Here is a 24,926-nt window from a genome sequence, read left to right as displayed (position 1 = left end):
TCCTTTCTATCGCGTCCAGCTTGGGCCTTGGTCCGTGCCTTCTGCGGGTGGTAGATGCTGATAGTTGGTGTTATCAGTAGCAGAGTCTTCTTTACATGTTCACTGGATGTTATCCCAACCAAACAGACAGTTTAAGCAGCTGCTACATCAACTACTCCCTTTATATCTAGTCTTACCAATAGCAGAAATAAACTTATACCTTTATATCTTTACTATGTTATTAATCATATAGCATACATCTTGCGAAAAGCCAATTTTATAATACACACATATAACAAACCCCACCTCTTCTTTTTTTATAATTCATTTGGCTTTGAGCCATATTCCTTGTTTTCTAGCTTCCATTATTTCCTCTTATAGACACTTACTTTCCAACCAGTCACCACTGGTCCTTAAGTTTTCCACAATTTAATATTTTCCCAATTATGAATACAACTATCTCATTTGGATGGGTTATAACAGTGACTGTCGATACGGGTATGTGTAATAAGAAAGGAACCTCGGTGTCTTTTCATATAGAACTTTCAGTAGTATCTGTAGCATGATTTTGCCAATATCCTATAAGGCAAAAGACAAAGAATGAGTGAAGTGACAGAAAAAGGAATAACAGAGGTCTGGTATGGCTTATACCTCCACCCTCCATGCCTATGGGGTTGCTACCCACAGCAGGAGTATATGATCTTCTTGGTGGCAAGTACAGCGGCCAACCCAGTCTTGCCCTCTATTTCCTTGTTAATTCTTTTTGGTTGTTTGTTTGTTAGTTTTCAGACAAATTGCCTTTGACATTTTTTTTTTTTTTAACCGTAATTCTCTCCACTGTTCCTCAGGTATTTCCCACTCAACAGGCACTGGTAATCCCCATTTACTGGGATATATGTACACATGCATCACTAAAAGGCAGTAAAGTCTTTTAATCCAAAGGCCAGCTGCAAAGCCTTTTTAGAACTGACAATTAATTATGCTGGCCATAGCTGCACTCCGAGTAAAACTGCATCTTTAGTTCAACTATTCCATGTCACTTCTGATACCATTTAATTTTTGAAAGCTTCCACCTTTTAACTGTAACTAGGATTGAGGGACAGGTTAAAAAGAAATTTAAAGAGAGAAAAAAATTTACTCAACAAAAAAAAATAACTTAAACTACAGAGTGAAAAGAAGAGAAAAAAAACCAACAAAAAAACAACAGAAACTTCTTTTACCCCTTCTGATGTTAGAGTTTTATCATATTGAAGGTTTCTGTTGGGCCAATCCTCTGCTCAGCCTATTCTTAGGGCAGGAAGACAAGGAATTCTTGCTATTCTAGAAGATTTTCCTTCACTATTTAGGAGAACTCAGAAAGATACATACACTATAAGATTTATTTCTATCTAAGGCAAACACACTCACTCAATTTGACATGCATTGATTTGAAAGATTAGATGCTCCTTAGAAACTTCAATAAGAACCCCCTTTGACAATCAACACCACCAGTTTTGTGAGCTAGGTCTTATCTGCAGCCAGCTGGAAAACTAAGAAAAAAACTTTCCAAAACAGTTTCTGCAAAATTCATAGTAACTTATCAAGCAGGGAAATAAATGAAACTACTAGAAAAATTTTGCATATACCACAATAATATTTCCAAGCAGCAAGTATCTTGTCATTCATACTATCTCTCCTTATATTCCACAAGAAAATCTGACATCTTCTTATATAAAAAAAGAAAACCAAAACACCTTCAAAAGTTTCTTAACAAAGACACACAAAGAACTGCCCATAGAAAAAGAAAAAAACAAACAAACAACAACAAAAAAACTTCTCAACCAATATCTACATCTCAACCTCTGTCTAAGAGGCGAATGACAAAGTTTTTCCACCTTATAAAGTTATATAATTAGTACCTTAAATTATTTTTGATCCACCCACTTGAAGAGCAAATCTTTATATTCCTTCTCATGACTTCTAAATAGTAGAAGAAAAATTTGCTCTTGAGAATAAACCTGACAGAACTAGATTTCTATCAGTAATTATCTGTACCTTTTTGTGGGGACAACGCTGCCAGCGTAACTGAAGAATGTCCTGTATTGGTTACAAATGTTGTGTGTGTACACAAAGGAATCACAGCTCCTGTATTAACTTTGACACAGTACCAGTTTAGTTGAAAACTCTTTCCTTAGTTCCCACTCTGCCGGGTAGTAGTTCACCCTATATTTTGTGAGCACTAACATATCCTCTTGGTATTTCACATAGGCGCTCTTCTCTGCCCTCCTTCTTTAAACAAAACAGATTAATAAGTAATAAAATGTCTTTAAGTTAGTATGAAAGAAGTACCTTAAACACACACAAAAATAAGAAAAATAAAGGAGGCAAAAACATATTGTTTGTTCTGTAAGATATAAAACCTAAAATAAATTAGCCAAAATGTTAGGGATATGGAGCCCGTCTTCTTCTTGTGATTTTCATGTACCTGCAATATTATACAGTGGAGTGACATAAACACTTTCAAAAAAAAAACAATATTACATATTTCAATTTCAACTCCCCACACTAGAATTACTTGAAAGTCCATTTCCTTTGTAGCTGTGAAGAAACAGAGGTAGCATTTGACAGACCGGACTGATTTTTAGGTGTTATGCAGAGAAGTAAAACAGAGAAAGTCCTTTGTCCATAACTTCCAAATTTACTTGAGTCTTTTCCAGTTCATGACCACTCAACTCTGTTTAAAATTCAACTTTGTATCACCTGGTTTAGATGCTACAGTTCATTCTTGGGTTCTCACACCGGTCTCTTGATTTTGCTTACGTTGATTTAAAACTTGCAGCTTTAGTTTTTCAGCCATACCACAGCTTCAGTTGCCTGCAATACCTGAAAAAGCATCTTCCCACTGTGGGGTTAAAGAACTTCCTCTCCCATTTTTGCAATTGTAAAGCTATACCCTCTTAACATTAATTTCTCTTTATTTCATAATTTAAACATTATCTCATAGGGTGTTACTTTCAGGTTCCAATCTGGGTTGCATCTGGACTCCCAACATACATTTCACTCATGGCATTTGAGCATTAATTTTGTTTAAAAAAATTCCCAATAACAAAAGATCTAATTTCATCCATAATTCCTTCTTCTTCTAATTCCTTCTTATCAAACACCAGAACTCTCACAACTCTTTTGACTCCAATCTCCTGTTTCATTAAAACTATTTCTTCCTATTTCTGAGGTCACCCCCCCAGCATTTGATGTCTTATAGCTATCTCTTTAGGCAATTTCAATGCACTCCCAAAAAACCAAAAAACCAAACCAAACAAAAACAACTTCTAAGACCTCTAAGAATTTCCAAAATTCTCAAAAAAACCTTTCAAGACCTCTAACATAGGACTCTCCAAGCTTCTGTCCCACCTTCAGGATTCCATCCAGTCACTGCCTGGTCTCCTCTCTGCCATCCAACAGCCTGAACATCACCCCCTCCTTTTTTCCCCCGAGGCACAGAAAACTCATCAGCTCAGCAGCACAGCACCATGTGCTGCATAGACCATCTTTCAAAACAAAAACTCCTATTTTACTTCAGCAGTCTATATTACACATACATTCACTCAAGAACAACAATAACAACAACAATAAAAACTCTTCAAAATGAATTTCCCCATTAATCTGCAAAACTGCACCAATTCTCTTTTTAGACAGCCCTCTTGAACTTGAATTCTTCATTAATTCCCTTGCAGTTCCCCCTTTTCCATTCAGACATTTTAACCGTTTCAACAATTCACTTCTTTAACACAAATAAACTCCACAACAAGCACACCTCTTCAGCTGCACTTACTTCCACTTACACAAAGACAACACAAAAAGATTGGTACCCTTTTTTTAAAAAAAAAATTGTTAGTTTTTAATCATAGGTATTTGACTAACCCCCAGATGTTCTTAGATTATCACACTTTTCAAGCCTTTAGTATTCCCCAACCTGGCAGCCTTTTCCAAAGCCCAGGTGTCTTGGACCTTACACCTGCAAGGCTTTTTTGTGTTTCTATCCTCAATCTGGCAAAAACCCCAAAATACCTATATTTGGCCAAACCCTAAATGCTCTTGGGTCTTACGTAACCCTTTTAATTCAACAGCAAGTCTAGGTGTCCTTTGCTCTCTTCCTTTAAGGGCTCCAGCCCCTTTTCCTGGGACCCCGTCCCAGACCAGGGGGTTCAAACGTTTCCCCCCCCCAGTATCCCGTTTTCCCAGTGGGTTGTATAGGAAAACTATCGGCTCCCTTCCTGAGGGTCCAACCCCTCCCTGGGACCGTCCCAGCCACCCGGGGTTTTTTACAACCCCTCTTTCCTCTGGGATCCCGTCCCAATCACCCGGGGTCACATTCACACTTTTTATCTTTTGCTTCACCTCTGTGCTGGCCGTTTCCCTAGTGAGATAACGAACAGCATGAGAAGCCACACCACACTCACTTCACCAGTCTGGGGTATCCAGCCAGTGTCCCATTCACACAGCACACAGACCCCCCTTTTAACCCGCTCCCCTGAGAATTACTCACAACCATTTTCTTCCTCAGGTTCTTCGTGCACGAGGTTTTTACGGAGCAAAAAATACTGCAGTTTTAGGGAGCCTTTTCCCTTTTCCTTACTTGCTTTTTTCTTTCTCCTTGCTTGTCTCTTTGGATGTTTACCTGCAATCCCCAATTCTCACCAGGAAAAACAAAGTTTTGGGCCGCCAAAAACCAGGCGGGGCGCCTCCCTCGCTCTGCTTTTCATGGGGTTTCAGGGTCGAGGTATATCCCGGACGAGCCCCCAAATTGTGAAAAACGAGGTTCACTTTTTAGTAAATTTTAAGGAATATGTTTAATAAAATAATTAAGACAATTAGGAGATAAGAAAAAACCAAAAACGGCCGGCCGGGTGACTTGGCACTCAGCCAAGTCCACACCTTGCTTTCTCAGAGACACTCGTTAAATACCCTTTTCGTTATATCGATATATGAAATTCCATAAACTAGTCTCCATATTCCAGGAACTGCCCTGCATGGTTCCTCCTTGGGTCCGCCTTTTTAGAGCATGCGTGTTTCGTGGCCGTGTCCTTTCTATCGCGTCCAGCTTGGGCCTTGGTCCGTGCCTTCTGCGGGTGGTAGATGCTGATAGTTGGTGTTATCAGTAGCAGAGTCTTCTTTACATGTTCACTGGATGTTATCCCAACCAAACAGACAGTTTAAGCAGCTGCTACATCAACTACTCCCTTTATATCTAGTCTTACCAATAGCAGAAATAAACTTATACCTTTATATCTTTACTATGTTATTAATCATATAGCATACATCTTGCGAAAAGCCAATTTTATAATACACACATATAACAATGCTGAGGCAGAACTTAGTTTAAACAACGTGCAGTTAAACAAATTAATTTGTTTGAATTGTTTAAATGATTGATATTTCACAATATCTATTTGCTTTCCATGTTGAGGCTTTAACTTTTATTACTACTTTTAGCCTGGTTGGCTTTTGATAATTTGGATGTGATTGCTTTTGCTTCATTTTGAGATACGGGAGACACTTTTTACAGGTGCTGATGTATCTTTGCTGTAAAACCTGGGAATTTAGTGTTGGGTCTAATACATGTGACATAATACAGATGCTGGTGAGAAAAAGGAAAAAGATTAATATTTTAAAGTAAATTTTATAATTGATTAGAACTTTTTCTTGAGTAGAGGAAGGTCTTTGCCTTTTTTTTATCAAACCTGTAACATATAAAGAATTTATTAATAGGAAATATGAACTTTAAGAAACACGTAGACAGCTGCTCTTTTGATTTTGAGATTTGGCTTTTAGACTTCCTTAAAACCTGATTTTTCTTTTTGGTGTCTGGATTTTGCTCTATGGCTATGAGGCTTTTAGATTTTTTTTTTTTAGCTACTTATAAAAACAAATTGTTTTTAGGAGTGTATGAATTTTAAAAGGCTTTAAAATTAATTTCAAAGATGAATTTAATAATTAGAGAATTTTTTCAAATATTTATAAAGGTAATTTGTAAAAAACCTTTTGAATCTTGAATTGACTATTTTAAATAAATATATGGGCAAGCAAAATATTTTTTGCAAAATCTTTCCCTGTAAAGGAAAAATTATTTAGGAATTAGTTTTTATAATTAGCTTGTGATATAGGGTTTTGGTTAAGTTATATTTGACAAAAAAAAAAATTAAAATCACTAGATTGTTTTCTCTTGAAATTTTAATGAAATATTAATTTATAAAGTGTAAATAAGCTATAAAATAAAAGAAATATAAAATAAAGAAATTAAATATAAAGAAATATAAGAAATTAAAATAAAATTAATAAAATTAATAAATTAAAATAAATAAATTAAAATAAATAAGCTGTAAATAAAAGAAAAGGTTAGGTTCTAAGGTATTTTGAGTTCCTTCTTCGGTGAATTTCTCGTGATGATTTTAACGTAGAGCCCTTTTCTTGGCTCCTGTAAATCTCGTGTTGCTGAGATGATGTTTAGCTGGGAGTTACATTTCTAATTTTTTTTTTTTTTAATCTTTTGCCAGTTATTTTTTTTTTTCCTCCTTGTAGCTCTTTCCATTCTCTTGCAAACGAAGCTGATTTTCTTTCACCCCACAAATTTGCCAAACTGGTTTGGCTCTTTAAACTCCATCCCTCTCCTTTCTGCACCGCAGGTTTGGGGGAAGGAGAGATGAGTGAAGATGTTGTTGTTGTTTCCCTGCAGGGGCAGCCTCAGCTCAGGGCTGGATGTTTGGGGAAGATGAATCAGGGAAACCTTATAAATACGATTGCTGGGCAAAAGATTCTGAAAATATCAAACCTGTAATTGAAATAGAAATGGAAGCTCACTTTGAGTTGTAGGATCCCGAGCCTTAGTCACTCTATAACCTGAAGACAACAGCCTGGGCAGCTGGAGGAGAATCCCTTTGGATTGAACAATCCCCTTCTGCTGCCTGAGGGATCCAAAGGTCAATGCAGCAAAACAGAAAAGTCTAAAGAGGAGTTTTTAGAGTTTAAAATATAACACATGGTAATGTAGTAGTTCTTATAGGCTGTGTGGAGATTCTATAGGATTTTGTGTCTTGTGCTGGTTGGTCAGTGTAAATTAGAATATTCATCACAAAAGGAGATAGAATGGATTGGAACCAGGACCTCGCTCTCTTGGCTCTTTCTCCCCCCTACTCTCACTCTCTCTTGCTCTCTGAACCCTGCCACCTTCCTCTCTCTCCCTTCTCTCTCAGCTCTCACCCTCTTTGGGCTTTGTTTTACTTCTGCCTGAATAAGTTGAGCCACTCTTGATCTAATCTTCACGTAATCTTCAAAGCTCTCCTTGCTCTTGCCCAGGGTGTCTCGGTTATCAGACTGCCTGTGGTAATTAAATTCACATCCTGTGTCCACATCCAGGGTTTCATCCCAGAACTTCAGCTTGTTTTTGCACGGGTAAAATCAGAATTTTGTTTGTTCCTGATGATTCCACTTCTCATTGGTCACCTGGGGTGCCCACTGTGGTCCTGGGGAGCACAATGTGGTTTTGGGGTGCCCACCATAGTCCTGGGGTGTTGTAATTCTCTGGGGAAATGGTCTCTCCCTCCTGACCCCCTGGACTCCCTGACCACTCAGAGTGACCCTTCCTTCCTTCTCTGACCCCACTGCCTGTGGTCCAGCTGTCTCTGCTCTGAGCTGGAGGCTGTAAATTGTCTCCCCTTCCTTTGTTCTCTCTCTTTCCCCCCTGGAAACTCGAAGAATAAACACCTGGGACAAATGTCCTGGGACAAAGAGCCTCTTCTGAGATATCTCACCTCGTCCTTGGTATAATTCTCTCCAAATCCTCCTAATAACTGAGCTGGCCAAAGCCCTCAGGAGGAGGGCAGGAGAGGGAATTTATACACTGGGGTGCACAATGTGGTCCCTGGGGTGCACATTGTGGTCCTGGGGTGCACATTGTGGTCCTGGGGTGCACACCATAGTCCTGGTGTCCATGCCATGCTCTGGCCTCGGTGTGTCAGTGCTGTGCATTCCCAGCCTTTCCCCTGCACAGCACAGAACCGGCTGTGTCTAAACGAGCCGCCCTCTCTGGGGAGGGGGAGCAGCCTCCGAGCTGCCACTCCTTGTTCCCACGGTCATCCGAGCCGGGGGCGTGCCTTGCTGTGCTCAGGGTGGTCACTCTGTGCTTTCTTGTGCTCTGAGTGGTCACCCTGTGCTTTCCTGGGCTCAGAGTGGTCATCCTGTGCTTCCCTGTGCTTCCCTGTGCTCAGGGTGCTCACCTTGTGCTTTCATGTGCTCAGAATGGTCACCCTGTACTTTGCTGTGCTCAGGATGCTCATCCTGTGCTTTCTTGTGCTCAGGGTGATCACCCTGTGCTTTCTTGTGCTTTCCTGTGCTCAGAGTGGTCACCCTGTGCTTTCCTGTGTTCCCCTGTGCTTTCCTGTGCTCAGGGAGCTCACCCTGTGCTTCTCTGTGCTCAGTGGTCACCCTGTGCTCTCCTGTGCTCAGGGTGTTCACTCTGTGCTTTCTTGTGCTTTCCTGTGCTCAGAGTGGTCACCCTGTGCTCTCCTGTGCTCAGGGTGCTCACCCTGTGCTTTCTTGTGCTTTCCTGTGCTCAGGGTGCTCACCCTGTGCTTTCCTGTGCTCAGGGTGGCCACTCTGCTTTCTTGTGTTTCCCTGTGCCCAGCGTGCTCACCCTGTGCTTTCCTGTGTTCAGAGTGCTCACCCTGTGCTTTCTTGTGCTTTCCTGTGCTCGGGATGCTAACCTTGTGCTTTTCTGTGCTCAGGGTGCTCACCCTGTGCTTCCCTGTGCTTTCTTCTGCTTTCCTGTGCTCAGGATGCTAACCCTGTGTTCTCCTGTGTTTTCCTGTGCTTCCCTGTGCTCAGGGTGCTCACCCTGTTCTTTCCTGTGCTTTCCCGTGCTCGGGGTGGTCACCCTGTGCTTTATTGGGCTCAGAGTGCTTAGAGTGGTCACCGTGTGCTTCCTTGTGCTTTTCTGTGCTCAGAGTGGTCACCCTGTGTTCTCCTGTGCTTTGCTGTGCCCAGCGTGCTCACCCTGTGCTTTCTTCTGCTTTTCTGTGCTCAGGGTGGTCACCCTGTGCTTTCTTGTGTTTCCCTGTGCTTTCCTGTGCTCAGGGAGCTCACCCTGTGCTCTCCTGTCCTCAGAGTGGTCACCCTGTGCTTTCTTGTGCTTCCCTGTGCTCAGGATGCTAACTCTGTGCTTTGCTGTGCTCAGGGTGCTCACCCTGTGTTTCCAGCGCTCAGGGCAATAATTAGGGCGGTAATTAGAGCCATAATTAGGGCGGTGTTTGGCACTGGCTCAGCCCACAGAAGGGATGTGTCCCCCGCCTCCAGAAGAGGATTTGTCAGGCTGGCGGTGCTGGGTGAGATGGTTTATCTGCCCACGAAAAGCGGCTTGGCAGCTTCTCAGCCCGCAGCAAGATGGCTCTGGATGCTCACAAAGGAAATACAAAGGAAATTTTTTTTTTTTTTTTTTTTTTTTTTTTTTTTTAATTTCTGTGCGGCATTTTTCGAATTCGCTTTTTTTTTTTTAGGATTATTGGTAGAAGGGGAACAGTAGGAGCAGAAGGGATACAGGAGACAAAACTCACTCCAAGCATGGCCAGCGTTGTTCCCTTTCTGCGCGGAGGGAAAGGTGGTGGGAGGAGGAAAAAAGCAGTTTTTGAACCGTCCAGATTCATCTCGCTCTCCCTTTTAGGGTCAGTGTGAGGAATAGACTTTTTCACGATCAGAGGATTAAAGTATGCTTTGTTTTCTTTTCCTTCTACTTGGTTGGAGCTCCTGGTTTTTGTTGTTGTTGTTGTTTGTTTTTAATTTGCTTTGCTCAGTTTGTTTGTCTGTTTGTTTTCTGCTACTTTTGTAGATATGTTACAGCTGGTCCAGGGAGCTGTTTCACTCTCTGATATTACTAAGTTTCAATTAAATCTCTTTTTTTTTCTCTCCAGATTCTTACCTTTCACCCCACTCTTTCTTCTGCTAAGGTAGTGTCCTTGGGCTTTTCATAGACTCATTTTAACGAGTCTTTTGAGCTGTTTCTTCTCAAATTAAAGTCTTAAATTGTTAAATAAATAATTAAATAATTAAAATAGTTAAATAATTAAAATAATTAATTAAACAATGAATAATTAAAATAAAAGTCTCGCTGACTACTCCAAAACTGGGGACTTCTTTCACTCACCTGAGCAACTTTTTTGGAGGCTTTTCCCAGCCCGTTGGTTTGTCTCTGGTTTCCTCAGATAATCTGTGATTTCTGCCTGGGGTTTTGGCTCTGCCAAACTCAGGGTCGTCTCTTCATAGAGGAAAAGAGTCTCTTAGACTTCACTTTGTGTTCTGGGATCCAGCTTGGCAAACACTCCCTCTCTCTCAGACTGGGAACTCCCTCTTTGGCTCTCAGCCCCACAAACCCAGGGGGTTTTTTTAACAACATAAAAACCTGCTTGGGACCACATTAAAAAAAATAAAAAAAAAAATAAAAAAAATAAAACCAAGGGATAAATCTGGCCTGTGTAGACTGAGAGCATGTCTAGAAAAAAACTGAACAGCTCCACTTAATATAAAGGTCTCTGTTCCCGATGCCATTTGATAAAATCTTGCACGTGGCCAGAATGGAATGAGCTACATGAAGATTTATCAAATCTCTGAGGGTGCCCAGCTCTTCTCTGAATAGTTTAGTAACAGCGAGACAGCTCTTTAAGGGGGTTTTGTAAAAAAATAAGTTTTGATAAAAGCTAAATAGCAAACAAGAAGACAGAAATCAAAGGAAAAGCCAAGGCCAGGTGACACTTTGTTACAACAGCCCAAAAAGCCCAGAGCTCCTCTGTGCTCGTCCTCAGGGCCTGGATGACCCAGGAGGGTTCTATTGCCAAAGTGCCAATAGAAACAGCTCCAGGGCTTGAGAAACATCCCAAAGATCCACCCCTGCCCTGAGCTGGCTCTGAGCCAATTACAGTGAGAGGACTGTGGGAAAGTCTAGTTTAATTTCCTTATATGTTCAAAGCTAAACCAAAACTTTTTCCCTCCTGTAAAAGCACCTGCTCAGGTGTGGGGGGGCATTAGTACAGGGGGGTCTCTGCCAGACCCCCAGGGACACCCTCAGCTGCTGCTGGCCTTTGGTGGCTGAGGCTGGTCCCCAGGCTGTGCTGACCCCCAGGTTGTGCTGGTTTAGTCCAGGTGAAGGCAGGTGCCACCTGCCAGTACCTGCAGCAGCAGAAGGGCCCACGGTGCCCAGCAGAGTCTCCTCCTGCAGGGCCCCATCTGCTGTGGGGTCTGGCCCTGGCTTCACCCCACTGGGCACTGTGCCCCCCACACCTCACTCCTCCAGTGGGATGGGGAGAAATCTGGGTTGGGATAAAGACTTGAACCATGTGGGGCAAACACTGGGAGCAAAACTGAGGCAACTCAGGTGTGTTCCTTCAGTGCTACCCACTGCAGCCAGGCCCCCAAAGACCTTCCTTTTCCCCCCCAGCTCCCCTGGCTGAGCAGGTGTCCCATGGCCCGTGATTCAGAGGTTCAGAGGGCCTGGCTGTGCCCCCAGCTCCTCACTCCAGCGTGGTCACACCAGGGTCAGGGGGAACCAAGGCAGGAACGTGGCAGGAGCTGAGGCCAGTGATGGGCAGAGCCCCTGCAGGGGCAGCACAAGCTGGGATTGAGCCCCGTGCCCTCCCAGGGCCACCCCTCGGTGACAAAGCTGGCAGGGTGTGTGGCCACTGCAGGATACTGTGCCACTGTTGTTGGGAAAGATGCATCAGGAAGGACTTATGGATATGATTGTATGGTAAAAAATACTGCAAATGTAAAACCTGTGAGTGAAATAGAAATGAAAGCCAGTTTTGAGATATAGGCATGGCAGGCAGGAAAACGGTGATTAGCTGAAGATGGGTTGAAAGACAGGAAAACAAAAGACAGGAGTGTTGCCTTTCCACCCTGCCAAAGGCATCAGGGAAAAAAAAAAACAGATAAGAAATGTAGCTTTTAGAGTTTAGAATATAAAATGACATGGTAATGTAGTAGTTCTTATAGGCTGCATGCAAAGTTTGTAGGTTTTGTATCTTGCACGGGTTGGTCACTGTAAATTAGAATATTCAACAGAAAAAGAGATAGAATGGATTGGAACAAGGTGATCCCCCTCTTCGCTCCTCTCTTCACTCTCTTGTTCTGCCCCTCAGCCCTCTTACTCTCTTACCTTGCTTGCACTCTCTCCCTCTCTTTGCCTGCTTCTCTTGCCTGTCCCCTTTCTCCCCCTACTCTCTCTTCTCTCTCTCTCTCTCTCCCCATTCTCTCTTTAGGGCTTTGCTCCAGCCCAGGCTGGTGGCTGAAGGCAAAGCCCTCTTTACCCACCACCCTTGGAATAATAAACCCCCGTGTCTCTAGAACATCTCAGCTCTGCAGAGTTCCTTGTCCCTGCCATCCACAGTAATTACTACACCTGTCACTGGTGATGGCTCTGAGCCCAGGACGGGCAGCTGGTGCCTCCCCCAGGGCCCTGAGCCCCCCTGGGCAGCACAGGCTGAGCTGTGTCTGTTCTGTCACACAGGGACTGTGCCCTGAGCCCCCCGGGCAGCACAGAGTGAGCTGTGTCTGTTCTGTCACACAGGGACTGTGCCCAGGGGCCCCCGGGCAGCACAGAGTGAGCTGTGTCTGTTCTGTCACACAGGGACTGTGCCCTGAGCCCCCCGGGCAGCAGAGAGTGAGCTGTGTCTGTTCTGTCACACAGGGACTGTGCCCTGAGCCCCCCGGGCAGCACAGAGTGAGCTGTGTCTGTTCTGTCACACAGGGACTGTGCCCTGAGCCCCCCGGGCAGCACAGAGTGAGCTGTGTCTGTTCTGTCACACAGGGACTGTGCCCAGGGGCCCCCGGGCAGCACAGAGTGAGCTGTGTCTGTTCTGTCACACAGGGACTGTGCCCAGGGGCCCCCTGGCAGCACAGAGTGAGCTGTGTCTGTTCTGTCACACAGGGACTGTGCCCAGGGGCCCCCGGGCAGCGCTGAGCACCAACCCCGGACCGCAGGACACCCCGCCAGGCCTGGGAGGGTTCCAGGAACCTCTGCAGGTACCACAGGCACCAGCAGGGCCTGTGCCCAGGGGAAGGGGCTGCCCCACAGCTCTGCTGGGGTGGGACATGCTTGGGGGGCTGCCCCAAAGGCTGGGAGCCCCTCAGGGGTGGGGAGCCTCCCCAGCTGTGGGGCTCTGCTGGATATTTCTGTCCCACAAAACTGGGGAAAGCCCAGGGACAAAGAGCTGGCACTGATCCTCTTCCCCCCTTCTCCCACAGGTGCTCCCAATGAAGCTGAATGCCCGGAGAGCCCCAGAAAGGCCGGGGTAGGTGCTGCAGGGTGGGCTCACCTCAGAGAGAGCCCTTGCTGGCAGTGGGGCAGTGGGAGCCCAGAGCAAAGCCCCTGGAGGGCAGGGAGAGCTGGGTGACCACACACCCCACTGACACCAGTCTCTGTCCCACAGGGCTCTGCCCAGAGGGCCCCGTGCCCCCCCTGAGGGCGCTGAGCACCGAGGGACCCTCCCCGTGCTGGGGCAGAAGGCCGGACCCCCCTCCACAGCCCCGGTGTCCCGGGGGGCCGTGGGGCAGGCGGGGGCACCCCGGGGCTGCTCCGCCCCGTGCCGGCAGCACCTGGGCCAGGACACCGCGGTCCCCCTGCCCCTCCCCGTGCCCCTGGCCCCCAGCACGGCCCCCCAGCTCCGATCCCCCCTTGCCCAGCTCCTGCCCACGCCTCCCCTCCTCCTGCGCTGAGCCCCGGCCCCGCCCCGGCCCCACCGGGACTTTTATCACTCCACACACGGTTTTGTCGTATATATCATCGTGTTTGTGTTAAAGCTGCTTTGGGAGAAGCTGGGCCTGGGGGCGGCTCTGGGGGCCCTGCCGAGGGGCGGAAGGGCTCGGGCATGGCGGGCGGGGTGTCACCGGGGCTCCCGGTCACTCCTGCTTCTTGGGGTTGTTGACGGCCACGTAGTGGTAGAGCACGACCAGGAGGAAGAGCGAGACGCCCAGCATGTTGGCGAAGATGGCGAGCTGCACGTCCGTGATCATCCTGCGGGGACGGGGACGGGGACGGGGAGACACACGTTGGTGACCGGCGGGGGGACCAGCGGGGCCAAGCGGGGCCCTCCAGCCCAGCGGAACGTCTTGATTCCCAATCCCGCCTGGGCCTCCCGGTGCCCTGGTTCCCACTCCTGCGTGGATCCCCCGGTGCCCCGGTTCTCCCTTCCCCCTGGGCCCCCTGTGCCCTGGTTCCTGCTCCTGCCTGGGCCTCCGGGTACCCTGCGCTCCTGATCCCGCCTGGGCCTCCCGGTGCCCCGGTTCTCCCTTCCCCCTGGGCCTCCCGTGCCCCGGTTCCCGCTCCCGCCTGGGCCTCCCTGTTCCCTGCCCTCCCGCTCCTGCCTGGGTCCCCTGGGTACCCTGCGCTGCTGCCTGGGGCCCCTGTGCCCCGGTTCCCGATCCCGCCTGGGCCTCCCTTGGCCCCGCGCTCACGCTCCGGGCCCGCCGCTCCGACACGTCTCCCTTCTCCCGCCACTTCCGGCCGCGGGGCACGCCGGGAGGCGGCTGGCCCCGGCGGTGACGTCACGGCACCCAGCGGCGGGCTCTGGGCTGTGGTGACGTCACACGCTGGGCGGGGCTATGCGGGGTGGCCCCGCCCCCGGGAACGCCCCCTAGCGGCTCCGTCTCCAAACAAGGCGCGGCGCGAGGGCGGGGCGGGGCCGGGCGGCCGCCGTTAATTAGCGCTAATGAGACCAATGACGGCTCATTAGAGCCGATGACAGCGGCCGGGGCCGCGAGGCTTTAGCGGCGCTGGGATTTACTGGGGCGTGCTGGGAACACCGGGCTCTGTACTGGGGCACACTGGGCTCTGTACTGGGCACACTGGGCTCTGTACTGGGGTGTACTGGGGCGCACTGGGCTCTGCACTGGGGCACACTGGGCTCTGTACTGGGGCGCACCGGGCTCTGTACTGGGGCACACTGGGCTCTGTACTGGGCACACTGGGCTCTGTACTGGGGTGTACTGGGGCGCACTGGGCTCTGCACTGGGGCACACTGGGCTCTGTACTGGGCACACTGGGCTCTGTACTGGGGTGTACTGGGGCGCACTGGGCTCTGTACTGGGGCACACTGGGCTCTGTACTGGGCTCTGTACTGGGGCGCACTGGGCTCTGTACTGGGGTGTACTGGGATGTGCCGGGGCACTGGGGTGTATCAGGGTGTATTGGGGTGTATTGGGGTCTCCAGTCGAGGGGTTCCAGCAGCGAGCCCCCCCAGGGTCCTGTGCCCCCCCGGCAGCGCTGGGGCGGACTGGGGTCCCCACTGCCCTCCACAGAGCCCCAGCAGGGTCTGGAGTCCTCGGGGACACGGCACAGCCCCCCAGAGCCCCCCATGGCCCCCCGCAGCCCCCCAGGGCCCCCCAGAGCCCCCCAGGGCCCCCCAGAGCTGTGGGAGCCCAGAGGAGGTGACACCATCCCCCCTGGCCCGGCCAGGCCCAGCCCCGGCCCCCTGAGCCCCCCGGTGTGTTCCTCCCCCGCATCCCCTCCCCTTCCCCCGCCCCCGCTCTCCCCATCCAGCTGCCGCCAGCTGTTTGTGTTTAACCCCCGCTGGCGGCGCCCCGGGGGCGGGGGGTTCCCGCGCCGTGACGTCACCGCGGGGCCGCGGCCAAGACGTGACGTCACCGCGGGGCCGTGACGTCACCGCGCGGCCCGGGGAAAGCCGTGACATCACCGCGGGCTCCGGGCCACGGCGGGCCGGGGGTGGCCGAGGTGTGACAGTCCCGGTGTCCCCACAGTGTCCCCTCAGTGTCCCCAGTGTCCCCTGTGTCCCCCGTGTCCCCCCAGTATCCCCCCAGTGTCCCCAGTATCTCCAGTGTCCCCACTGTCCCCAGGGGTGTCCCCATTGTCCCCAGTGTCCCCCCAGTATCCCCATTGTCCCCAGTGTTCCCCAGTGTCCCCAATGTCCCACAGTGTCCCCTGTGTCCCCAGTGTCCCAATATCCCCATTGTCCCTGGTGTCCCCTCATTGTCCCCCCAGTGTGTCCAGTGTCCCCCATGTCCCCAGTGTCCCTCGTGTGTCCCCCGTTTCCCCAGTATCCCCATTGCCCCCAGTATCCCCGGTGTCCCTCCAGTGTCCCCAGTATCCCCCATTGTTCCCAGTGTCCCAATATCCCCGGTGTCCCCGGTGTGTGTCCCCAGCGGTGCCGGGCGGGGCTGGGGGATCCCCGGGCTCGGTGCTGGCCCCGGGACGTGTCACCTGGAGCGCGGGGACGTGGCACTGCCCCACGGGGACCTGTGGCCGCGCTGCTGGACGGGGGCACCGGGTAAAGCCGGTACCGGTGCCGGTGGCGGAGCCGGTGCCGGTGCCGCAGCAGCCCCGTCCGCCCCGCTGGCCGCCCCCTGTCCCCCCGGCCCCCTGTCCCCCTGGCCGGCCCCCCTGTCCCCCCGGCCCCCTGTCCCCCTGGCCGGCCCCCCTGGCTGCCCCAGCCCGGCCGCCCTAACGAGGAGCAGCTGTGGCGGCGGCGGGGCCGCGGTGCCCGGCGCGGCCGGGGCGGGCAGGAAGCGGGGGGCCCCGGGGACCCCGGCCCGGGCCGGCGGCGGCTCTGGGCGGCTCTGGTGGCGAGCGGGGGGCTGGCCGAGGGGCGGCCGGGGGGAGGGCAGAGCCGAGCCGAGCCGAGCCGTGCTGAGCCGTGCTGAGCCGCCCAGAGCCGCGACGGGACACGGCGAGCGGTGCTGAACGAGCCGAGCCGAGCCGAGCCGAGCCGAGCCGAGCCGAGCCGAGGGGGGCCAGCCCAGCCCGGGCCAGCCCAGCATGGCACCGTGGCTCTGGCCGTGCCTTCTGGCCGCGCAGGCCTTGGCCGCCAACTTTCCCCCCCGCTACAGCCTCTACACCGGCGGGGCCGCCCCGCTCGCCCCCGGCCCGGCCGCGGCCCACGGCCCTGCCCGGCCCGCCAGCCGCCACAGGTACGAGCCCGGGGACCGGGACACAGCGGGGGACACGGGGGACATGGGGCTGCAGCCCGGCCCGGGGGCACCGGGACAGAGCGGGGGACACGGGGGACACGGGGCTGCAGCCCGGCCCGGGGGCACCGGGACACAGCGGGGGACACGGGGGACACGGGGCTGCAGCCCGGCCCGGGGCACCGGGACAGAGCGGGGGACACGGGGGACACGGGGCTGCAGCCCGGCCCGGGGGCACCGGGAAAACCCGCCGCCGGGAGGCACCGGCACGTGCCACGTCCAGCCCCGGGGGCGGCGGGGGGTCCCCAAAGCCGGGCCGGGCTGGGAGGGCGGTGGGCGCTCCTGGGGGTCGGGGCTGAGGATTCCGGTCCTTGCTCGGAATCCACGTGTGGGGCAGCGGTGCCGGGGCGGGGAGAGGGGCCCGGAGCTCCATCCCGTCCTGTCCCCATCCATGGGCAGTGGGGACAGCCCCTGTCTGTGCTGGGGGCGTTGTGGGGCTGGGGGCGGCCCCGCTCCCCATTGGGGTCACCCCACATCCACCCCCGCCCCACCGCGGCCCCGGGGGGCGGCAGGAGCCGGCCGGGACCCCGGGGAGGGGCACGGACACGGTGGAGCCTCTGCCTGAGGCTCTGGGGGGCTCTGGGGGGCTTTGGGGGGCTCTGGGGGGCTCAGCGGGGGTCGGGGGTGCAGAGCTCCATCCTCGGGGGGCACAGGGGGTGTCCCCATGTCCCGCCCTGTCAGGGCAGCTCCGGTCCCATCGCACGGCCGGGATGGAGAGACCCCCATGGGGGGCCGGGGCAGGCCGGGGGTCCCGGGGCCTGGGATGGGATTGGGATTGGGATGGGATGGGATGGGATGGGATGGGATGGAGGGGGGAGAGGGACAAGGGGGGCCGTCGGTCTGCGCAGGAATTCCCGGCGGCCCCCGGGGAGGAGCTGGAATCCAGCCGGGGCCTGAGGGGAACCAGCCGCGCTGACGGGAACCGGCCGCCGCACCGGGGCCCCGCGGGGGGACACGGGCAGGGCAGGGCAGGGCAGGGCGGGGGGAGCTCCCCGGGGGCGGCTCGGTGGGAATGGGGGCCCGGCGGGGCCCGGCCTCCCCTGCGGGCCATATAAGGCTGTGCCGGGTCCCTGCGGCGGGGCCGGGCTGGAGCCCCACGGGGGGGGCGGGCTGGGGGTCCCCAATGCCTGTAGCGCTGGGCTGGGGGGGCTGTACCCGCTGTCCTGCCCCGCACAGAGGGGGCAGCCATGGGGCAGGGATGGGGCAGCGATGGGGCACAGAGGGGGCAGCCATGGGGCAGAGATGGGGCAGTGATGGGGCAGTGATGGGGCAGCGATGGGGCACAGAGGGGGCAGCCATGGGGCAGTGACGGGGCAGTGATGGAGCAGCCATGGGGCAGCCATGGGGCAGCCATGGGCCACAGAGGGGGCAGAGATGGGGCACAGAGGGGGCAGCCATGGGGCAGAGTACAGGGTGCTCGTGCCTGGCCAGGCAGCGCAGGATGCACAGCACGCTGTGATGGGGCTGTGCACATCACTCCAGGCAGGGCCCGTCCCTGCAGGGCTCCCCGGGGCTGCAGTGGGCCTGGGGGGCTCCAGGCCTTTCCACAGGGTCTCCAGGCACAGCTGAGAACCGAGAGCTGGCCCGTTAACTCTCCACATTGGGCTGGGATGGTGCTACCGGTGGGGCTGGTGGGGCGAGCACAGGAGGGCACCGGGGGGTCCGGGTGTGCCCAGAGGGGCCGGGGAACCTGAGCTGTGCCAGGGAAGGCCTGGGGCAGGGGCTTTGGCTGTGTCTCTCACGCTGGGGCCGGGGTGATGCCTGGTGCCTGCTCTGGGCCAGGACAATGCCTGGGGTGTGCTGGGATGAGCCCCACTCACACCAGGACACGCCCGGTGTGTCCCCGGGCGATGCCCGGCGTGTGCCGTGTCCACACCAGGCCACCCCTGGCGTGTGCCGGGGCCGTGCCCTGCGGTGCCAGCCCATCCCAGCCGTGCCCTGAGCCCTTCCCTCCGGCAGGAACTGGTGTGCCTACGTGGTGACCCGCAGCGTGAGCTGTGTGGTGGAGGACGGCGTCGAGAGCTTCATCAAGCCGGACTATCAGCCCTGCGCCTGGGGGCAGCTCCAGTGCCCCCGTGTCCTGGCGTGAGTGGGGCTGGGGGGCTCTGGGGAGGGGGTTTGGGGCGTTCTGGGGGGCCCAGCACAGAGCCGGGGCCAGCACAGAGCCAGGGCCAGCCGCGGCCGCCACTGGTGTTTACCCAGCCCAGGGTCATGTTTACTTTTGCGCAAGAGTCAGAGACCTCAAGTGGTGCCGGAGGGTCACCGGCCACTGTCCCCCCCCTGCAGCACGTACAGCCAAAGCCTGGGGCACCCCGGGGCTCTCTGGGGGGACACTGGGGCTGGGGGGACACCGGTGACACGGGGACAGGGCTGGGCAGGGGCAGCCCCCCAGACACTGAGCTGAGCAAGACAGCTGCTGGCTTTGGTTCTCTGGGGCAGCCCCACGGCCCTCCCGACATCCCCCAAGCCCCTCTGGGCACCCCCAAACCCCTCTGGGCACCCCCAAATCCTTCCCGGCATCCCCCAACCCCTCTGGGCACCCCTGAAACCCCTCCTGGCATCCCCAAACCCCTCCTGGCATCCGCGAACCCCTCTGGGCATCCTCTAGACCCCTCTGGGCATCCACCAAACCCCTCCTGACACCCCCCAAACCCCTCCTGGCATCCCCAAACCCTTCTGGGCATCCCCCAAACCCCTCTTGGCATCCCCCAAACCCCTCCTGGCATCCCCAAACCCTTCTGGGCATCCCCCAAACCCCTCTTGGCATCCCCCAAACCCCTCTGGGCATCCCCCAAACCCCTTCTGGCATCCCCCAAACCCCTCTGGGCATCCCCAAACCCCTCTTGGCATCCCCATACCCCTCTGGGCATCCCCCAAACCCCTCTGGGCATCTCCCAAATCCTTCCCAGCATCCCCCAAATCCCTCTGGACACCCCCTAAACCCCGTCCCTCCTCCCGCAGGTACCGCAGTTTCCTCCGGCCGCGCTACAAGGTGTCCCAGAGGACGGTGTCGGAGCTGTCCTGGCGCTGCTGCCAGGGTTACTCTGGTCCCGACTGCAGCGAGGGCCCTTCCCCAGCGTCCCCCCAGCCCACCGGGCGCCCCCCGGCCCGGCCCGGCCGCCCCACGCTCTCCGGCTTCGGGAACCCCCTCAGCGGCCTGGGGGGTGAAGGTAGAGCTGGGCCAGGGGTGGAGGGTGGGGAAGGGGCTGTTGGGGGGGAAATGTGCCCTGACCCTGCTCTGACCCTGCCCCTGACCCTGCCCCTGACCCTGCCCCTGCCCTGCCCCTGCCCTGCCCTGCCCTGCCCTGCCCCTGCCCTGCCCCTGCCCTGCCCTGCCCTGCCCTGCCCCTGCCCTGCTCTGCCCTGTCCCTTCCCCTGCCCTTCCCTGCCCTGCCCCTGTCCCTGCCCATCCCTGCCCTGCCCTGCCCCTGCCCTGCCCTGCCCCTGCCCCTGCCCTGCCCCTGCCCTTCCCCTGCCCTGCCCATCCTTGCCCTGCCCTGCTCTGTCCCTGCCCTGCCCTGCCCCTTCCCCTGCCCTGCCCCTTCCCCTGCCCCTTCCCCTGCCCCTTCCCCTGCCCCTTCCCCTGCCCCTGCCCCTTCCCCTGCCCCTTCCCCTGCCCCTGCCCTGCCCCTGCCCTGCCCCTGCCCTGCCCCTTCCCTGCCCTGCCCCTGCCCTGCCCCTTCCCTGCCCTGCCCCTGCCCTGCCCCTGCCCTGCCCTGCCCCTGCCCTGCCCCTGCCCTGCCCCTGCCCTGCCCCTGCCCCTTCCCCTGCCCTGCCCCTTCCCCTGCCCTGCCCTGCCCTGCCCTGCCCTGCCCCTGCCCCTGTCCCTGTCCTGTCCTGCCCTGCCCTGTCCTGCCCCTGCAGGCGGAGGGGACCCGGACAAGGTGGCCCGGCTGGAGGAGCAGGTGCGGCGGCTGAGCGAGCAGCTGGAGGAGCTGCGGGCGGGGCAGGAGGAGCCGCCCAGAGCCGCCGTGCAGGGGCAGCCCGAACAACCCGCCGACGCCGCGGCCCCCGCCGAGGTGCGGGAAGCGCTGAGCCACCTGCAGCGGCGGCTGGAGGAGCTGGAGACCCGCCTGCGCCGCACCGAGAGCGGCCCGGGGGGCGCGGGGGGCGCGGGGGGCCCCGGGACGGCGGCGCTGGTGGAGCTGGAGCAGCGGCTGCAGGATCTGTGCGCCGCCTGCACCGCCGGCACCGAGGGGCTGCGGCGCCAGGCGGCCGAGGACCGCGAGAGGATGCGGGCGCTGGAGAAACTCGTGGGCTCGGTGGACCAGCGCAACAAGGACGCGGTGGAGTCGGTGCGGAGGCACATCAGCAGCCTGAGCAGCCGCCTGGCCCCCGCCCCCGCCGCTCCCCCGGCCCCGGAGCTGCTCCGCCGCCTGGCCGAGCTGGAGCGGCGGCTGGAGGCGCTGCCGGTGCCCGCGGCGGGGCCGGGGCCGGGCCAGGGGCAGGGGCAGGGCCCGGTGCTGGCCCGGCGTTTGGCCGAGCTGGAGGGGCGGCTCAACGGGCTGAACGCGTCGCGGGCCGGGCCGTGGCTCCGGGAGGCCGAGGGGAGGCTGCCGGGCCGCCTGGCCAACCTGAGCCGGGCCCTGGAGGGGCTGGCGGCCGGCGGGGCTGAGCGCGGGGCCCGCCTGGAGCGCCTGGAGGAGCTCCTGGCCCGCTGCGGCCGCCCCTGCCCGGGGCAGGACGGGGGGCTCGGCCCGCAGCCCCCGCAGCCCGGGGACACCGACGGCGTGTGGGAGAACGGGCTGAGCGCGACCCCCGGGGGGCGGCCGGGGCAGGGGGCGCTGGCCCGGGAGCTGGAGCGGCTCCGGAACAGGACGGGCCGGCTGGAGGCGGCTCTGGGCGAGCTCTGCCCCCGGCCCTGCCCCTCGCTGCCCCCCCGGGGGCCGCAGCCGCTCCCGCCGGGCCCCGCAGAGCCCGAGGAGGAGGAGGAGGAGGAGGAGGAGGGGGACTCGCCCCTCGAGGGGTTCGGGATCGTCGGGGGCGCGTCCCCCTCGGAGCTGCGGGAGCTGCGGGGGGAGCTGGCGGCGGCTCTGGCCGCCCTGAGCGGCCTCAACGCCACCGTGGACGGGCTGCAGGACGCGCTGCAGGAGCAGGACAGCCGGCAGCGCCAGTTCGGCTCCATCGCCGACCGCGTCCTGGCCGAGCTGGACCAGGCGGCCGCGGCGGCGGCGGCGCGACAGGCGGAGAGCGAGGAGCGCCTGGAGGCGCTGGCCCGGGGGCTGGAGCTGGCCCGGCCCGGGGGGTGCCCCGCGGGGCTGGAGCCGCGCCTGGAGAAGCTCGAGGGGGTCTGCGAGCAGCTGGACGCCGTGGCCGGGGGGCTGCGGGGGGTCCGCGAGGGGCTCAGCCGGCACGTCGCGGGGCTCTGGGGAGCCGTGCGGGACCTGAACGCCACGGCCCGGGGCCAGGCCGCCCTGCTGGACAAAGCCCTGGAGCTGCCGCCCCGGCTCGGGGCCCTCAACGCCAGCCTGGGGCAGCTCCGGGGGGAACTGCAGCGCCTGGAGCGGCTGGACAGACACGGTGAGGGGACACGGGGACACGGGGGCTGGGGGACACGGGGGGACACCAGGGGCTGGGGCGACATGGGGGGACACGGGGGACACAGGGGAACACAGGGGGACACAGGGGACGGGGGGACACGGGGGGACACCCGGGCTGCGGGGACACTGCAGGGGTGGAGAGCTGGGGGGAGAAGGGAATGGGGGTATATGGGGGTATGGGGGTATATGGGGCACTGTGGGGGCATGGGGCAGCCCAGGGATGTGGGGCACGGTGGGGATGTGGGGCTGCAGGAATGGTGGTGGGGTGTGGGGACATGGAGATGTGGGGACACGGAAATGGGGGACACAGAGATTTGGGGACACAGAGATGGGGGAACACAGGGAGTGCTGCAGGTGGGTGATGCTGTGCTGTGGTGTGTGGGCACAAGCCCATGGGGGATCCCAGCTGTGGGGACAAAGGGACATCACACACGGGGACACCAAGGTGGCTCTGACACCTCCCTCCCTCCCTCCAGGCCCCCCTGGCCCCCCAGGCCCTGCCGGCCCCACGGGCGAGACGGGCCCTCCTGGCCCCGCTGGGCCCCCTGGCAAGGATGGAGAACAGGGTCCTGTGGGCCCCCCCGGTAAGGCTGAGCCCCCCCTGTGCCCTGACCGTGCCCCTGTGGGCAGACCCTGCCCTGGGGCTCCTGCCACAGGCTGGCCCTGAAACAGCCCCTCCCCATCTTTCCTGCAGGGCTGCCTGGAGAGAGAGGTACGGCTGGGGCTGGGGGTGCAGGGGGGACTGGGGAGGGCTGGGGGCTGTGTGGGGAGCTGGGAGGGGCTGTGGCCTGGGGGCTTGCAGTGGGGACAGGGAGCAGGCTGGGCTGGCACAGGGAGGCACTGGGAGCATGAGGGGCTGGGGACACGGTGCAGACGTGGCCAAGGAGGGGACAGACACCGCAGGGATGGGAATGGAGGGGTCACAGGCTGTGGCTGCTGGGCTGTGGTGGGTACAGGGTGGCAGAGGGTTAATAGGGTGAGGGAATGAGGCACAGGGGCGGTCCCACACGCTGACCCCATACCCAGGCGAGGTCGGGGAGCCGGGCTCGGTGCCCCGCGTGGCTTTCTCTGCTGCCCTGAGCACCCAGCGCACGGAGCCGGGCACCGTCCCCTTCGACCAGGTGCTGCTCAACGACGGCGGCGCCTACGACCCCGAGACAGGTGAGAGCCCGGGGGGCTCCGGGGGCTGTGGGGCGGCTTTGGGGTGGTGGGTGTTGCAGCAGGGGCTGTGGGTTTGGGGTGATGGATGGAGGTTGCAGTGAGGGCTGTGGGGCGGGTTTGGGGTGATGGGTGTTGCAGTGAGGGTTGTGGGGTGGGTTTGGGGTGGTGGGTGTTGCAGCAGGGGCTGTGGGGTGGGTTTGGGGGCTGCAGAGTCACAGGGGGAGAACGATGCTGCCTGGGGTGGTGGGATTGGGCCTGACCTGGGATGACCCACTGACCCCCGGGCGGTGCAGGACACCCGGCTCTGGGGTCACAGAGGCCCCTGACCCTCTCTCCCTGTCGCAGGCACGTTCACGGCGCCGGTGCCCGGGCGGTACCTGGTGAGCGCGGTGCTGACGGGGCACCGGGGCGAGGCTCTGGAGGCCGTCCTGTCCCGCTCTGGCCACGGCATCGCCCGCCTCGATTCAGCTGGATTCCAGCCCGAGGCGCTGGAGAAGGGCCCCGTGGCCGCTCAGGCCCCCAAACCCGGCGCCCTGGGCGTTTTCAGCCTCCTGCTGCCGCTGGCGGCCGGCGAGACCCTGTGCGTGGAGCTGGTGTCCGGCCGCCTGGCCCACGCCCCGGACGAGCCCCTCACCGTGTTCAGCGCCGCGCTGCTCTACGACTCCGAGGAGCCTTAGGGCCCCCCGCGGGGGCACAGCCAGGCCGGGGGGTCCCCACGCCCCGCCGGGACCCCCACCCCTCACCCCGTTATTTATCGGCACCCCCCAGCCCTCGCTGTCGCACACTCCTGTCCCCCACGGCCCCCCACGGCCCCCGGCCCCACACTGCCCCCCACCATAAAGATGCGGCACCGGGTTTTGTACCCGTGGCTCCGGCTCCATCCCTCGCCGGGGGGACGTGCTGGGGAGGGGGGTGGTGGCTGACAGGTGTCACAAGGTGTCACTCCTGCAGTGTCATCCCTGCGGTGTCATCCCTGCAGTGTCACCGCAGCATTGTCACCATGCGGTGTCACCCCTGCAGTGTCATCTTGGCATTGTCACCCCTGCGGTGTCACTGTGACATTGTCACCCCTGTGGTGTCACCGCGGCATTGTCCCCCCTGTGGTGTCACCTCTGCAGTGTCACCCCTGCAGTGTCACCTTGCCATTGTCACCCCTGCGGTGTCACCGCGATATTGTCACCCCTGCAGTGTCACCGTGGCGGTGTCACCATGATGTTGTCATCCCTGCAGTGTCACCCCTCCAGTGTC

The 24,926-nt window shown here is 57.6% G+C and overlaps 3 protein-coding genes across 4 annotated transcripts in view; 2 read left to right on the top strand and 1 right to left on the bottom strand.

The window, feature by feature from the left end:
- KHK (ketohexokinase) overlaps positions 1 to 24,926 on the top strand; it is a 205,130-nt gene that overhangs the window by 165,257 nt on the left and 14,947 nt on the right. The gene's annotated exons all lie outside the window — the stretch shown is intronic.
- OST4 (oligosaccharyltransferase complex subunit 4, non-catalytic) lies at positions 13,773 to 14,511 on the bottom strand. 2 transcript variants are annotated; one of them, XM_083856076.1, is made up of 2 exons: positions 14,379 to 14,511; positions 13,773 to 14,011 (listed from the first exon to the last, which is right to left on the bottom strand). In XM_083856076.1, exon 2 carries the CDS (start codon positions 14,008 to 14,010, stop codon positions 13,897 to 13,899), a length of 114 nt encoding a protein of 37 aa, XP_083712202.1. In that variant the 5' UTR covers position 14,011; positions 14,379 to 14,511; the 3' UTR covers positions 13,773 to 13,896. The 2 variants fall into 2 exon arrangements, with proteins under 2 accessions (XP_083712202.1, XP_083712203.1); XM_083856077.1 differs by having other exon boundaries at positions 14,452 to 14,502.
- EMILIN1 (elastin microfibril interfacer 1) lies at positions 16,769 to 24,462 on the top strand (the record flags this gene model as incomplete). Its single annotated transcript, XM_083857674.1, has 8 exons — positions 16,769 to 16,920; positions 18,937 to 19,062; positions 19,939 to 20,147; positions 20,842 to 22,497; positions 22,994 to 23,101; positions 23,212 to 23,229; positions 23,544 to 23,678; positions 24,024 to 24,462. 8 exons carry the CDS (start codon positions 16,769 to 16,771, stop codon positions 24,353 to 24,355), a joined length of 2,736 nt encoding a protein of 911 aa, XP_083713800.1. The 3' UTR covers positions 24,356 to 24,462.

This window comes from Zosterops lateralis, assembly GCF_965231275.1.
Source record: "Zosterops lateralis genome assembly, chromosome: 3".
In the NCBI taxonomy this organism is placed as follows: Eukaryota; Metazoa; Chordata; class Aves; order Passeriformes; family Zosteropidae; genus Zosterops; species Zosterops lateralis.
Note: the sequence above shows the minus strand (reverse complement) of the source record. Positions and strands in the feature narration are given on the sequence as shown.